This window comes from Ambystoma mexicanum, chromosome 14 (genome assembly GCF_040938575.1).
Source record: "Ambystoma mexicanum isolate Mex_15411 chromosome 14, UKY_AmexF1_1, whole genome shotgun sequence".
Taxonomy (NCBI): Eukaryota; Metazoa; Chordata; class Amphibia; order Caudata; family Ambystomatidae; genus Ambystoma; species Ambystoma mexicanum.
Genome location: NC_090940.1, coordinates 45,757,973 through 45,773,913, shown reverse-complemented (window position 1 = coordinate 45,773,913; position 15,941 = coordinate 45,757,973). Strand labels below are relative to the sequence as shown.

Sequence of the window (15,941 nt, the reverse complement as noted above, 5' to 3'; positions counted from 1 at the left end):
GGGAGACTCAGGGAAGCGTGGCGGGAGACTCAGGGAAGCGTGGCGGGAGACCCTTGGAAGCGTGGCGGGCACCAGGGAAGAGACGGTCCAGAGCCGGCAGCAGCGGCAATGCTGTCCAGAGAGTGATCATGCCAGAAAACCACTTCACTGGCAAGTGAACGCAGAGCAAATCAGGAAGCTGAAACCGGGTTTACAAAGCGTGCAAAGCCATTCACGATTAAAGACTTTGACGCAGCAGTATGCCACGGGTTGGAAAATACCTTTGAGTTGTCCCAGTGATAGTGGGAACCCCGGGGTGTACCGACAGGCACACAAACAATTGAAAGTTAATTTTGAATACTGCCCAAGTAAAGCAGACTGAATTTGCATAAATCCTCATGCATGAAATGCCAAGATGGGGAAATTGTAGTAAAGATTACAAGCAGATACATGTTAATGAAGTTAAAAAAAAGTTTTTGTATAAGTCTCCCTAGATTTCCCCCAATGTGGGGAAAATTGGAACAAGCAGTATCTAGAGCCAATGAAGTATAGCTTGTGCAAGAGTACTTCTGTGCTGTGCTGAAAGATTGGGAGAACATTGGTAGAATTCCTGGTAAACCAAATACCTCAGGCAGTGAGCCTTTGTGGAAGAGATATCTGGCAGGAGAGTATACCAGGGGATCTAAAGAATCTGCTGAAGGATTCCTGGCAAAGGTCTATACTAGGTCATTGAAGCATTTATTGTATAAAAGACATTTTGCCAACCTTGAGAAGCTGTTATATAAAATACACTTTTTGTCATCTTTGAAATGTTTCCTGTATAAAAGACACTGTCAGCTTTGAGAAGTTATATGGAAAAGACATTCTTACCCTCCTTGAGGGAACATTGTTTGGAAAAGAGTCTCCATCCTACCTGAAATATTCCTTCTATTCTTAAGAGAACATTATTTGGGAAAGACCCTTTCACCATCAACACTTTGACCATCCTTTCTGAGGGTAATCCACGGGAGTGGAACTTCCTTTGGATCCAAGCACTTATCCTTGGGGGAAATCATTTTGTTGGATTTACCCATTTGTTTTACTTTTGTACACTTTTGTTTTTATGGGGGTAAATCTAGATCGGCGACAATTTACCTTACACTTCTTAATTGTTTTGTTTCTAGTGTGACGGTCAGATATATTTGGACACAAGGACAGTTTACTTTAGATGACAAGATACAGACTGATCTTTAGTTGTAGTTTCCTTGGTAGGGAATCTCTATAGGATAGTGATGGAGGCCTTGATCCAACCCTTTTCTTTTAATAAAGTTGTCTGATGTTGAGCACATTACCACTTTGTGTCCTCCTCTCATTTCTGACTCCTCGCTGAACTGAGGCCGGTTTTATTTCTTAACGGTGTAAATTCCTTCTCGCCCTTGAGGGAAAAGGTGGTCAATGTTCTTGCGGACAATGCCACTGCAATGTTTTATGTCAACAAACTGGGGGCTGGGGGTTTAGGGGGGGGACATGTTCGCTTCCTGTGTTCTCACAGAGAAAGTATGGTATTGGACCATGGAGAACCACAGTTTCCTGCTGGCTTCTCATTTGGAGGGAAAGAAGGTCTTGGTGTATAAGCTCAGCAGGCTAAAATTTGTTCCACACGAATGGGAACTATAAATGTCAGTCGCAAAGATTTCAAAAGTGGGACCATCCAGCAGTGGACCTCTTTGCCACACAGTACAATGCCTTTTGTCCTCTGTTTGCTTCAAGGGAGGCCCTGGGTCTTCATTCCTTGGGAGACGTCCTACAGCTGGACTGGTGGAACAAAACACTTAATGCATTCCCTCCACTTCCCTATATCTCAGAATCTGACAGCGATACTTGAAGGCCCGTCCTGGACACGTCAGATTTGGTTCCCAGATGATCTGGAACTAGCAAGGGCATCAAAGTTGGATCTACTGATCTCCGAGGATCTAAAAAACTCAAGAGAAGGGGCAGGTGCTTCACCCCTCCCCTCAAATGCTGGACCTTGAAAGCTTGGTTCCTGAAGAACTGACCTTTGCCCATCTTCATTTAACAGAACAGAATCGGAAGATTGACGGCTTCTAGGAAATCTTCTACAAGAAAACCATAATTTTCTGTCAAATGAAGCTTTTCTGTGGCACTTTGAAGGAGGTTTGCATCCACCCTTTCGCGAACCACCACCTTGGTGGGAGCTAAATATAGTCCTTTCTGCTCTAATGCACAAACCTTTTGAGCCAATGGCATCCTGCAAATTGGAGCTTTTGACATGGAAGACCGCCATTTTAATGGCCATTACATCTGCTAGGAGGATTCACAAACTCTCAAAGTAACCTTATTTGATTTTTCGCAAAGAAATGGCAGTCCATCATACAGTACTTTTTTTAAAATTTATTTTATTTGTTTTAACCAAAGATGGTTTCCGATTTTCCATCCAAATCAAGAAATCTTTCTTCCTGTTTTTCCTCCCAGACCGCATGCTTCCGTGGCTGAGAATCTTGCATAATCTGGATGTATCAAGAACTTGTATATTATTTTTGTGTTGGTTAGAACTTAAACCATTCAGATACTTATGGTGGTCCTTCCCCTGGTAATAAGGCTGCTAAAGCTTCTGGGTTGTTTCTTGTATTGCAAAGGCTTATGACCTGAAGGGGCTTGTGCTTCTGCCGAAACTTTGGGCTCATTCCACAAGAACTAAGGTGGAATCGGTAGCCTTTATTACGCACGTCCCCATTGCAGAAATGTGTAGAGCTGCTACTTTGACTACTCCACTCGTTTTTTGCAAGCACTACGCTATGGATGCATCCTCCCGGAAAGATGCCAAATTTCGACAAGCGGTGCTCCACAACTTGTTTGAGTTGCGTACATGCTGTATTCTCCACCCTTGCTCATGCCAGACTTTTTAGTCTGGTCCCAACCAGTTAGTAAGGAGGGAGAGCCAGGATGTGTAAGAAATTGAAAAAATGTCCATGATGATTCAGGTTCAGTCCAGGCACTCCCTCCTTCAGAACTCCCAGCCCTCTATCCCCATTTAAGCATATACTTTAATTCAACCTCCAGTGACAGAATCGTTCACTGGGTGTGGGCAGTTGGTGATGTCGGGTTGAGGTGTGGGTCTGGTGTTCAGAGGGATGCATATACAAAGTAGTCTCACCAACGTCAAGTTTCTTAAAGGGGTAGCTATCTTTTTTTTGCCAGTTTTGTCCAGCCAGCATGCAGATGCAGGCATACCCAACCAGTTGTGAAGGAGGGAGTGCCTGGACTAAGAACCTGAATCACCATGAAGGTAATTTTTTCATATTTTGCACAATGAATTTGGGACTAACCTGTAACAAACATTTCTTTCATAAAGGTAGCATTCAATGCATTGTAGTTTGTAAGTAATCCAGGAATTTAGAGGGTGCTAGAAATTAAAACCATTTCATAGATAAAGCAACGCGTTTAAAGAAACCTGGCGCTGGAAGACGTGAGCACTGCAATTCCTTCAGTATAGCCATGATGTAATACTGTCCAATGGGATGACTTCTCGTTTTGAAAATTGAAACGACTGAATCTTAATATATTTAAATGTGCACAGACTGAAAACACAGGGGACTCTGGATTATGAGCCAGACACTTGAATTCTTTGGTGCCTAATCTAGGCGGAAGGCCAGAGGTGAGTGGACGGAGGATTGTAAATGTTTGTACTTGCAGAAAGTTATCCTCCTATTAGAAGTGGTGAATGCCAAAAGTCAATGGTTGAAACTAGTGTATAAAAGGTGCAGAAATCCTGGCATTGTAGGCTGAGAAGAGGGAAGGAGGGGTCGGGGGGGGTTGGCAAGGGTGTGGGGCAGGGGGAGGAGATTACATACTGCATGGACTTGTTCATTAGTTACTGCAGGCCTGCTCTGTCTCATTGTTTCTGGTAATGTCATCAAGGACCTGCTGCTTCACCATGGTCGCCCTGCTCTTGAGCCCCCAGCAAGGGGCTACACTTTGCTTCTTTTAGGTCACCAAATATCCATATGTATTTACTCAACTGAAGTGCATTTTTATTTCTCTAGTTGCTCTCCAGTGGAATCTATCAGCGGGGAGAAGAAGACGAGGGTATTTATGGATTCCTGGTTGAAGATATTCGGAAAGAACTGACCCGATCCAAGAGATTGGTATGTTTGTGTGTTCTACTGCTCTAATAGCTGGAGTACCCTATTTTACACCCCTCTCCTCCCGCAAGGTTTAGCTTTACTGATTTGTTTCCTTCTCTTTTGGTAATTTTCGCCTGGTCCCTCTGAGTATTGGTGTGTCAGGGTTTTAGATGTTCTCCAGCATGGGGTCTGGCATGGATTCACATGCTCATGAATATTCCCCGTCGTCAGGCTGGGAATCCTCGGTAAAGAAAAAACCAGTATCAGTTTCGTTTCTGATCTGTCTTTCGTAGTAATAACCAATCACTGGTCTCTGCGTCATACTGACCACAGCCAATGACTGCCCTCTACCTAAGCACCGCCTCTGGCAGCCATCTTCAGATTTTTACCGCACGTTCATGTGTTGGGATCCTCGTGCTATTGCTCTCGAGCGTTAGTGCTTTTTTTTCGCGCTTTTTCACAAAAAAACTTTGATTCTTTCGGTCAAAAGAGCCTCAAGCTCCACCGATCCTACATCCGATCAACGGGGACCCGTGTCGGATTCATCTGTGCCCCTCAAGGGTGAAGATTTCGTCGAGCTACGCTTCGGAGGACTCCAGAAGCTTCTCAGGCCCGGTCTCGGAGATGGCCCAGGAGAAGGGAAGCTCGACGCCCGGAAAGCTGTTCAGGGTCTGCCCTGGATGCCAGCTGCAGAACGTCTTCAAGGAGGACGAACACTCTTTCTGCCTTTACTGCCTTCATGAGGACAAGACGCACGTGGAAAAGGACTGTGCGTTTTGCGGCGACATGTCGGAACGGACCATGAAGGACCGCCATCAACGTCTCGCCAACTGGCTGGAGGGTAAGAGCCCGTCTGGCGAGAAGAAGAAGAAATCCGAGCGGTCTTCTAAGACCTTTGAGGGCGCCCCGGCGACGGGGGCCCAACATAAGGCCAAGCACCGCGAGTCCGCTGGCACCGGGAGCGCCGAACGGTCGGGCTCTACGGGCGCCAGGCAGGGCGCACCCTCCCCGGCACCATCAACCACGAGCCAACGCTCTGGGTCGGGTAAGAGGAAGGCCGAGCACCCGGCGAAGCTCCTGGAGAGGCCCCGGTCGAGCTCTAAGGCAGAGGAGGAGCGTGGCAGTGCCCCCTCCCTCAAGGATAAGGCGGTGAGCGCACCTAAGGTGGTGAAGGCCTTGATCCATCCGACCAAGCCCTCTATCGAAACGGTCGCGGCGGCCCTGGCTCAGCCTGTGGTGGCTGCACCAGTGGTGGCGACCTCAGGGCCCAGGATCTCCCTGCCTCCTCGGAGGGAGTCTTCCTTTGTGCCCATCGATAGGACCCCCGTGAAACCCTCCGTGGGGAAGAAGGGGGGGCAGGGCGTCGTCGTAGATTCGGCCTCAACCTCAGAAGAGGAGCTGATCGAGGTCTTAAGCCACGGCCTAGGCGTGGAAGAAGGCCAGCCCGTCGGAATGGACCCCGACGCAGGTGACGACGACGACATCGTCGAGGATACCGACGGGGCCCCTGCTCGCCCGTCGGATTCCCCTCTGCCAGCGCCGCAAGACAACTCGGCGGCCATTTTGTTGGCCATACAGTCCTTATGCTCCGAGATAAGGACGAGGCTACCGTTACCGACGGAGGAACCTCTCCCGTCGGGGGATCCAGAACCGGGACCTTCTGCTGTTCCCCCTACCAAGAAAAGAAGGATCCATCCACCACCTCCTTTTCAACCGTCGCGCCCCGTCCAGCCCTCCTCCCCGTCCACCCGAGGGGATGATACGGGGACTGACACGGCAGCGACGGGTACGGACGACGAGGCATACGACGAGGATTTTCCGTCGTCGCCTCCCACCAGGGCTTCTCCGCCCGACGAGATCGGATCTTTCCACTCCATGATCTCCAGGGCGTCCGAGCTTTTCCAACTCTGCCCTGAGGAGAAGAAAAAGGAAGGTTTCCTTTATCAACGGCGCGAGGCCAAGAGGAAGACGGTCCTCGCAGTGCCTCTGTTGGACGACATTTGGGATGAGGGCCTTTCCCTCCTCAAGAACCCTTCCACGACGCCAGCTAGAAGAGACCGGTACGAGAAAAAGTACCGGGTCCCGGACACGGCCCCCCTATGCCTCCGGGCGCAGCCTACCCCGGACTCCGTCGTCTCCGCGGCAGCCAGGAAGAAAGCGGGGGGGGGTGCGGCCTCCACATCGACTTCCCCGCCGGACGGCGAGGGAAAGAAATTGGATGCTATGGGACGTAGAGTCATCTCGTCGGCAGCGACGACGATTAAAGCGGCCAACGCCTTGGCTATCGTGGCCCGCTACGACAGGGAGCTCTGGTACAAGATAGCTCCCCTGCTGGATTTTCTGCCGGACGACAAGAGGGCGGAGGCCCTTGAGATCCTGCAGGAAGGTGAGGTGGCGTCGGACCACGCCATCACCGTGGTGACGGACATCGCCGACACTGGGTTCCGCCAGCTGGGCAACGGCGTTTGCCTTCGACGTCGTGGATGGCTCAAAGCTACGGACTTTCGGCAGGACGTCCAGACCAGAGTCCTGGACATGCCCTTCGACGGGAACAACCTGTTTGGGAAGACAGTGGACGATTCCCTTCAGGCCATCAAGGCGGATACTGAGACGGCCAGGGCCCTTGGAGTCCTGCAGCAACGACGAACGCCCTTTCGGAGCGGCGGAGGCAAGGGCGCCTCCAAAGGTTCCGGCGGCGGTTTCGCTTCCTACCGTCAAGCGGCCCGCTCGTCGTCGCAAGAGGCCTACAGAGGACGAGGCAAGTCTAGCGGACCCCGCCGTCGTCGCCAAGGAGGTCAAGGCGGCAAGGCCGCGTCCAAGCAGGATTGAACCGGCCGTGGGGTCGGGCCCCCACCGAAGCACCCCGGTGGGAGGCCGGCTGGCGGGCTTCGTCAGCGTGTGGGAGTCCATCTCCACCGACCGTTGGGTGCTGGACGCCCTGGCCCGGGGCCACGCGCTCGAGTTTCTAAGAAGGTGCCCGCGCGTCCCCCCCGTGGCCAGGAAAGAACTTCACGTCCCTCAACTTCTCCTGGAGGTAAAGGCGATGCTCAGAAAGGGCGCCATCGAACTCGTCCCAAAGAGGCTTCGGGGCTCCGGAGTCTACTCGCGATACTTCCTCGTGAAGAAGAAGACGGGAGGATGGCGCCCCATCCTAGACCTGCGACGTCTGAACAAGTTCATCAAGGCGCAGAAGTTCCGGATGGTCACCCTCCAGCACGTCCTGGGTCAGCTGGAGGAAGGAGACTTCCTATCGTCGTTGGATTTGGAGGATGCCTACTTCCACATTCCCATCCTAAAGGGGCACCGAAAATTCCTCAGATTCGTGGTCCAAGGGCGTCATTACCAGTTCAAAGCCCTTCCCTTCGGACTACGGTCGGCACCCAGGGTATTCACCAAGTGCCTCGCACCGGTGGCGGCGCAGCTGCGCCGCGAGGGGATTCACGTCTACCCCTACCTGGACGACTGGCTCATCCGCGCCAAGACGAGGGAGCTCGCCGTGGTCCACACGGCAAGGACCGTCCAACTCCTCACGGACCTGGGATTCTCCGTGAACTACACCAAATCCCACCTGGTGCCCGCGCAAGTCGCACTGTTTCTGGGAGCGAGGCTCGACACAGTGTCCCTTCTGGCCTCCCCGTCGGAGGAGAGGACCAGGACCATCTTGGGCAAGGTGCAACGGATGTTGGTGGCCGACGCGGCCAAGGTGAGGTCCATCAAGTCCCTCCTCGGGATGATGTCTTCCTGCATCTACCTCATTCCCATGTGCAGGCTCCGGATGCGCCCGTTGCAAGAATTCCTGGATGCGCGCTGGATCCAGACGACGGGCAGCTTCGAGGAAAGGATCAAGCTCGACGAGAGTTTCCGACGAGCGATACGGTGGTGGGGCACCCGCGCGCATCTGACGGCGGGCATGGACTTCCAGACCCCAGCCCACCAGGAGACTGTGACCACGGATGCCTCCCTGGAAGGGTGGGGAGCGCACACCGAAAATCTGCACGCAAGGGGACTCTGGCTCCCGACGGAGAAGTCCCTGCATATCAACGTCCTGGAGCTCCGTGCAGTGTTTTGGGCCCTCAGGTCCTTCCTTCCGTCCCTCAAGGGCAAGGTGGTGAGGATCTTCACCGACAACACCACCACCATGTTTTACATCAGGAAACAGGGCGGAACCAGGTCCCCAGCGCTGTCCAAGGAGGCGCAGGACCTGTGGCATTGGGCCGTCGCCCAAGGGATTTTTCTGGTGCCGTTTCATCTGGCAGGGATAAAAAACACCATCGCCGACTCACTCAGCAGGGAGCTGCGCTCGTGCCACGAGTGGGAACTACGGCAGGATCTGGTGGATCGCCTCTTCCGACGGTGGGGCACACCCCAGATCGACCTGTTCGCGACGGCGACGAACACCAAGTGCCGGAGGTTCGCCAGCAGGTTTCCCCAGACGAGGAGCATGGGCGATGCTTTCTCGTTCCCCTGGGAGGGCCTGTTCCTCTACGCGTTCCCTCCCTTGCCTCTGCTAATCCGGCTCGTCAACCAGCTCAAGAGGTCACGGTGCAGGATGATCCTCGTCGCACCTGCGTGGCCGAGGCAGATATGGTTCCCGGACCTTCTGGACTTGTCAGCGTCCCCGCCGATCAAGCTGCCGGCGGACGCGGATCTACTCTCCAGGGAAGGAGGCGCCATCCTCCACCACGACCCGAAGTCGCTGAACTTGCAGGCCTGGCTCCTGCAGCGCTAGAGTTTGGAGGATACGACATACCGGCCGATTGCAGAGAGGTTCTTGCAAAGGCCAGGGCGTCCTCGACTCTTAAATGCTACGGACACAAATGGAAGAGGTTCTCTGTCTGGTGCCACGCACAGAAGATTAACCCTCTACGGATTACGGCTCCCCAAGTACTGCCGTACCTGCTGACGCTGGCCAAAGCTGGTCTGGCACACGCGTCCATCAAGATTCATCTTGCTGCGATCTCCCGATACACCAGAACCACGGGGCGGACGTCCTTGTGGTCTCATCGTCTGGTGAAAGAGTTCATGAAGGGACTGTTCAGATCGTTCCCGCCGGTGAAGGCTCCGGCCCCGGCGTGGGAGCTCAACGTGGTGCTGACCAAGCTCATGGGACCTCCGTTCGAGCCTCTGCACTCGGCCCCGTTGAAGTTTCTATCGTGGAAAACAGCTTTTCTTGTGGCCATCACCTCCGCACGACGAGTGGGAGAGATCCAGGCCCTTTCCTGCAAGGCCCCGTACTTGACTTTCCACGACACGAGGGTAGTGCTCAGGACGCACCCCTCCTTCATGCCCAAGGTACCGTCGGACTTCCATCTCAACGAACCCTTGGTGTTACCTGTGTTCTTCCCGTCGCCTTCGTCGCCGGCTGAGAGGACTTTGCACTCGCTGGATGTAGCTAGAGCGCTTAAGTTCTACGTGGACCGCACGAAGGGTTTTCGGAAGACGTCACAACTCTTTGTGAACTTTGGACCTGTCAATCAGGGGAAGGCTCTCTCGAAGGCTTCCATCTCCAGATGGCTCTCCGGCTGTATCATGTGCTGTCACCGGTTGGCAAACCGACCGCTGCCTGGCCGTCCGAGAGCCCATTCCACCAGAGCGATCGCAGCTACCACGGCATTCCTATCTGGTGTGCCCCTGCTGGACATATGCAGGGCTGCTACGTGGAGGTCGACGCACACCTTCACGAAATTCTACTGCGTCGACCGGGATTCCAGGGAGGAGTCCAGGGTCGGCCAAGCAGTGCTGCGCAACCTGTTCGCCTGAGGTGAGCCTGGTGAGGAGGTAAGATGCTTAATGTTGAGTTGATGTGATGCTTAATGTTGAACCTTTGCCACCTCCCGTGGTTGTGCATGTGTGTACTGCTATGTATTCTTTATTCATGAGCATGTGAATCCATGCCAGACCCCATGCTGGAGAAGGAACAAGTTACTTACCTGTAACTGTTGTTCTCCAGCATGGGTCTGGCATGGATTCACATGCGAACCCTCCCGCCTACCCCTCTGCGGCTCTTCACTTGGTCATACTGCCACTTCACGTGCTTCCAAATCTGAAGATGGCTGCCAGAGGCGGTGCTTAGGTAGAGGGCAGTCATTGGCTGTGGTCAGTATGACGCAGAGACCAGTGATTGGTTATTACTACGAAAGACAGATCAGAAACGAAACTGATACTGGTTTTTTCTTTACCGAGGATTCCCAGCCTGACGGGGAATATTCATGAGCATGTGAATCCATGCCAGACCCATGCTGGAGAACAACAGTTACAGGTAAGTAACTTGTTCCTAATCCATCCCTTAGCCTTCTGATAATCCTATAAATGGATAACTGTACTTTAACGAGGTCGCCGACAACTGGTCTAAAACCTATTCATAGTAAAAATTTTCTAACACATCCAGCGCTGTTTGAGGTAAATAACTGAAGACAAAAATCTGGAAGCATACACAAGGTGTAAAACCATTTTGAAAGATCTCATAAGTTTCACTTACTATTGAACGCAATAATATTTAATGAAGTTTCCCTCTCTGAAAGGAGAACTTAAATGTTATTACTTGTGAACCTCCTTCCATGATTATCAGTACTGGGTCCCAGGAACAAGATACTGTTACAGCTTTGCTGTATTTTGTAATTATATTTCTGATGCTTGTTAATCTGCTCAGAAGCACATGCTATGCATATGGGCCGACATCCAGTGGTAACCGCAGAGTATTGCATCTTGTCTTTTGGGGACCGAAAGGGAACGTCTGCATAGGCGTGTCTGTAACACTATCCCTATCGTGACATTTTTTTCCTGCTCACATAACTGGTCGCCCCATTGCATACCTCTTCATAAGAGACATTGTTTATCCTTGTTTGCCGACTTTGTCGGTTATTTCACCTAATTCACTTCGGTGCTTCAAATACTACGACGAAGACTGTGGGAACTTTCGACAGCGGTGGACCTTGACGCCTAAGATCCGATGGCAGTCATCCACGTGGCCGGGCCCTCTGGCCAACCTACACAGTAGGGGGAGAGTGGGGTCAGGTTGGTCACATCTTTCGCTATGTCTCTCCTCTTCCCCCTCTTTACCCTCTAGGTCTGGTCATCAATATTATTACCTTTCGCTATGGAAAGAACACCATTTAGGTTTTGCCCCTCTTGCAGGGTCAGATACCCGTGGAAGGACACGCACCCTAAGTGCAAGAATTGTCTGCCCCTTGACCACGACGAAGCACGAGACATTAATCTCAATCAGATCTCTGCCAAGGCATATGTACAATTCAGGGTCTTCATTACCTGTCGGTCCTTTCACGGATAGTCCTTTCCACGCACAGGTCAGTGTCTATGGGACAGGGGCATTCTGGCCAAGGAACATCTGGCTCCTATCAAACCCCTCAACTGGGATTTCGGCAGGGCAAAAGTAGGAGAAATGTAGCAGCCAGATGCTCCCCAGTCCCTACCAGCGAATTACTTTTGATTCTGGTTCCCTCCCCTGTCTCTCCAGTAGGAGGATGGTTAACAGGCTTCAATCACGCATGGGAGGGAATAACCTAAGACCAGTGGGTGCACAAGACTGTAGGCGACGGTTATTGTATTGTGTTTCTTCATCCACCTCGATGCCACCTGCCAAAGAACAGAAGAGTGACTCGAACATCTCCTGATCCTGTTGGAGGAAGTAGAGACCCTGCTGGAAAAGAAAGCGATCGAGCATGTCCTAGATCTTCAGGTAAACCAGGGTATTCAATATACTTCCTTGTACCCAAAAAGGATCTAACATGCACCCTCTATTGGTATGTCAAGCCTCAAAAGTTCAGCATGAAAACTCTGCAGGAAGTAATCCCATTGCTGAAGCAATGAGATTACATGCCCACATTGGATATGAAAGATGCATACTTTCATATTTCAGTGTTGCCAGCGCACAGAGTACCTAAGGTTCAAGATGGAGAACATTCAATATCAGTTCAAAGGGTGTTTACAAAGTTACTGGCAGTGGCGGTAGCTCACCTGTGCAGACAATACTTTCCAGTGTACCCTTATCTCGACGACTGGCTCATAACTGGAGACTTGCACCAGGCCTGCCTGGAGAACACCCAAAAGACTATAGACCACCTTTTCAGCCTGGGGTTGTTCAACGAGAATGTTCTTGTCCCCAGCCAAGTCCGACAATTTCTGGGAGCCAGAATTAGGGGCCTTAATTCTGACAGACGACTCGTCTTCCCCCTCCAACAAGATGTTTCAAAACATGTTTACAGATCCCTCAGGATGTAGCCAGTCTGGTAACCGTATGTAAAACCATGCGCCTATTGGAGATGATGGCATCCCGAATATTACTTGTTCCACAAGCTCATCTGCGCATGCGCCCAATGCAGCCAATCTCGAGCCAATCGTGTCAGCAAGCGGCCAATGGGACAATCTAGTGGTTGTCTCACCAACCCTCATTCAGTCTCTGCAGTGGTGGTTGAAGTAGAACCTTCTAAATAGAAAATCCTTCACCACCACCGCATTAAAAGCCACTCTCACTAGGACACATCCCTGTCAGGATGGGAAGCACACCTTCTACACCAGGCACATGGTCACAATCCGTAGCGAACAGACTCCAACCTGTTGGAGCTACTTGCTGTTTTCAAAGCCCTAAACGCCTTTCACAAACAGCTGTAAGGAAGACCATTCTTGTCCTTAAAGACAACACAACAGCCATGTATTTCTTGAACAACTGGGGGGGTCGGGGGGTACTCGCTCTCCAGGGCTGTCCAAACTGTCAGAGCATTTGGAAATGGGCCCTCAAACACTGTTCCTAAAGTCACATGTTCAAGGGGTACACAATTTTCTGGAAGACATGTTAAGCAGCTCCCCGTAGAGCAAGATTGGTGCTTGCACAAACATTTTACACAGCGTCTTTACAGAATGGGGTCAACCAGACATCTGGAGAGCGCACAATGCCCAGACTAAGCCTCCAGGTATCCACAAAGACGGTCCAAGAGAAAGGGTCTCTGGCTAACATGGTCAGGGCAATTTTCCTAGCTTTTCCCCCAGTCCCCCTCGACAGGATAGTTCAAGATACACCCGGAACAAGTTACACTAATCCTGATGGCACCAGTTTGGCCTTGCCAGCTGCGATTCTCATCTCATGAGAATGTCACGTACCCTCCGGTGAAGCTGCCTTGCCCGTTCAACATGCTTTTCCTAGGACCAGGTGACCACACTACACCCCTGCCTTCAAATGCTCAACTTAGCAGCTTGGCTCCTGAGGCCATAGAATTGGGGCATCTCCAGCTACCCCAAGGGTGTATGGACATTCTTAAAGCAGCATAGAAACCTAATACTAGACACTGTTATTCCAGTAAATGAAAATGCTTTGTCATTTGCTGCAATACTCGTAACATTAACCCAAATGACTTCTTGCACTCCTTTTTATCTAACTCACCTCTTACACTCCGGACTAGTTTTTAATTCACTAAAGGTCCACCTTGCTGCCCTTTCTGCTTACTCTACATCTCAAGCAAGGTTTCCTGGTGGAAAGTGTGTAAGGCTTTCATGGAAGGGGTAAAACTACTTCATCCTCCTATTTCTAATCCGAACCCTGTGTGAGACTTGAATGTTCTCCTTCTCCAGCATGGGGTCTGGCATGGATTCACATGCTCATGAATATTCCCCGTCAGGCCGGGAATCCTCGGTAAAGAAGAAATCAGTATCGGTTTCGTTTCTGATCTCTTTCTTAGTAACCAATCACTGATCTTTGGGTCATACTGCCCCCAGCCAATGACTGCCCTCTCCCTAAGCCCCTCCCCTGGCAGCCATCCTCAGATTTTTACCGCACGCTCAAGTGTTGGGAGTCCTCTTGTTTAGCTCTCGAGCTTTTTGCTGCGTTTTCGTGCTTTTTCAAAGATTTTCTCATTTTTCGGTCATCTGATCAACGGGGATCCGTTTCGATTTTCTACGCCCCTCAAGGGTGAGGTTTTCGTCGAGTTGCGCTTCTTGGAGGAGTCCAGAAGTTTCTGCGGCCTACCCGGACATGGCCCAGGAGAAAGGAAGCTCAACGCCCGGAAAGCTGTTCAGAGTTTGCCCTGGATGCCAACTGCAGAATGTGTTCAAGGAGGACGAGCACTCAAAATGTGTCTACTGCCTTCATGAGGACAAAACGCACGTGGAGAAGGACTGTGCGTTTTGCGGGAACATGTCGGAATGGACCATCAGGGACCGACACCTTCGTCTCTCCAACTGGCTGGAAGGAAAGATCCCGTCAGGTGGGAAGAAGTCAGAGCGGTCTTCGAAGTCCTGTGAGGGTGCCCTGGCGACGGGGGCCCAACAGAAGGCAAAGCACCGCGAGCCGGCGGGCACCGGGAGCACCGAACGGTCAGGCTCCTCGGCTGCCAGGCCGGGCGCATCTTCTCCAGCGCCATCAACCACGAGCCAACGCTCTGGCTCAGGGAAGAGGAAGGCAGAGAACACGGCGAAGCTTCTGGAGAGGACCGGTCGATCTCGAAGGATCCAGCCGTGGGGGACCGAGGTGGTGACCCCCTACCACCCCCCCCCCCCTCCCAGGTAAAGGCCCCAGGCCCACAGAAGGTGGTGAAGGCCTTGATTCACCCGGCCAAGGCCTCTAGCGAGGAAGTCGCGGCGGCCCTGGCGTAGCCTGAGGAGGCTACACCAGTGGAGGCGACCTCAGGGCCCAGAGTCTCCCTGCCACCGCGGAGGGAAGCCTCTTTCAGGCCCATCGAGGACCCCCGTGAAGACCCCGGCGGAAAAAGGGGGGGGGGAGCCGGTGGCCATTGTGGACACGGACACAGCCTCTGAGGAGGAACTGGTTGAAGTCTTGGAGGACCTCGACGAGGGCGTCGAAGAGGCCCGGTCCCACGGGAGGGATCCCAACGAAGGGGACGACGAGCGCAACGGCGGTGCCGGCTAGGTTCCTAGTCAACTGTCGCTTCCGGAGCCGCAGGACAACTCTGCGGCCATTTTGTTGGCAACACAATCCTTATGTTAGGAGATAAGGAGGAGATTGCCCCTACCACCGTCGGAGGAGCCGGAACCCGGCCCGACGGAGGAGCCAGAGCCAGGCCCGTCAAAGTCCCCCAAACAAAAGACGGACCCATGCGGCCCCTCCTTTTCCAGCCCTCACGGCCTGCTCAGCCTTTGCCCACGTCCCCGTACCTGGGGATGACACAGTAACAGACACGGCCACGCCAGGTACGGATGACGGCGGCGACGACGGGACGGAGCTCCCATCACCTCTAGCCCGGGCATCCCCGCCCGACGAGATTGGGTCTTTCCACTCTGATCGCCAGGGCATCTGAGCTTTTTCAGCTCTGCCCCGAAAAGAAGGAAGGTTTCCTTTACCAACGGCGCGAGGCCAAGAGGAAGACTGTCCTCGCCGTGCCTCTGCTGGATGACATCTGGGACGAGGGTCTCGCCCTTCTCAAGAACCAGTCTATGATCCCTGCCAAGAGGGATCAGTACGAGAATTACCGGGTCCTCGACGCTGCACCTTTGTGCCTTAGGGTGCAACCGACCCCTGACTCTTTCGACTCAGCGTTGGCCAAGAAGAAAGCAAGGGGGGAGAGGGGCCCCCCATCAGCCTCGACTTCAACTTTGCCGCCGGACAGCAAAGGAAAGCAGCTGGATGCAATGGGACGACTAGTTATCTCGTCGGCGGCAACAACGATTAAGGCAGCCAAGGCCCTTGCGGCCCGCTACGACAGGGACTTATGGTACAAGATTGCCCCCCTGTTGAACTTCCTACCGGACAACAAGAGGGCGGAGGCCCTGGAGAATCTTGCAAGAAGGTGAGGTGGCGTCGGACCAAGCCGTAACGATGGCAACGGACATTGCTGACACCAGTTTCCGCCAGCTAGGCAACGGCGTTTGCCT

At 52.5% G+C, this 15,941-nt stretch overlaps 1 protein-coding gene across 2 annotated transcripts in view; it reads left to right on the top strand.

Annotated features, from left to right (window-relative positions):
- G2E3 (G2/M-phase specific E3 ubiquitin protein ligase) overlaps positions 1-15,941 on the top strand; it is a 950,771-nt gene that overhangs the window by 280,142 nt on the left and 654,688 nt on the right. For both annotated transcript variants that reach the window (XM_069638501.1, XM_069638502.1), the window contains exon 5: positions 4,023-4,124. In XM_069638501.1, the coding sequence (XP_069494602.1) occupies positions 4,023-4,124 (102 nt within the window). The remainder of the gene's footprint in view (positions 1-4,022; positions 4,125-15,941) is intronic.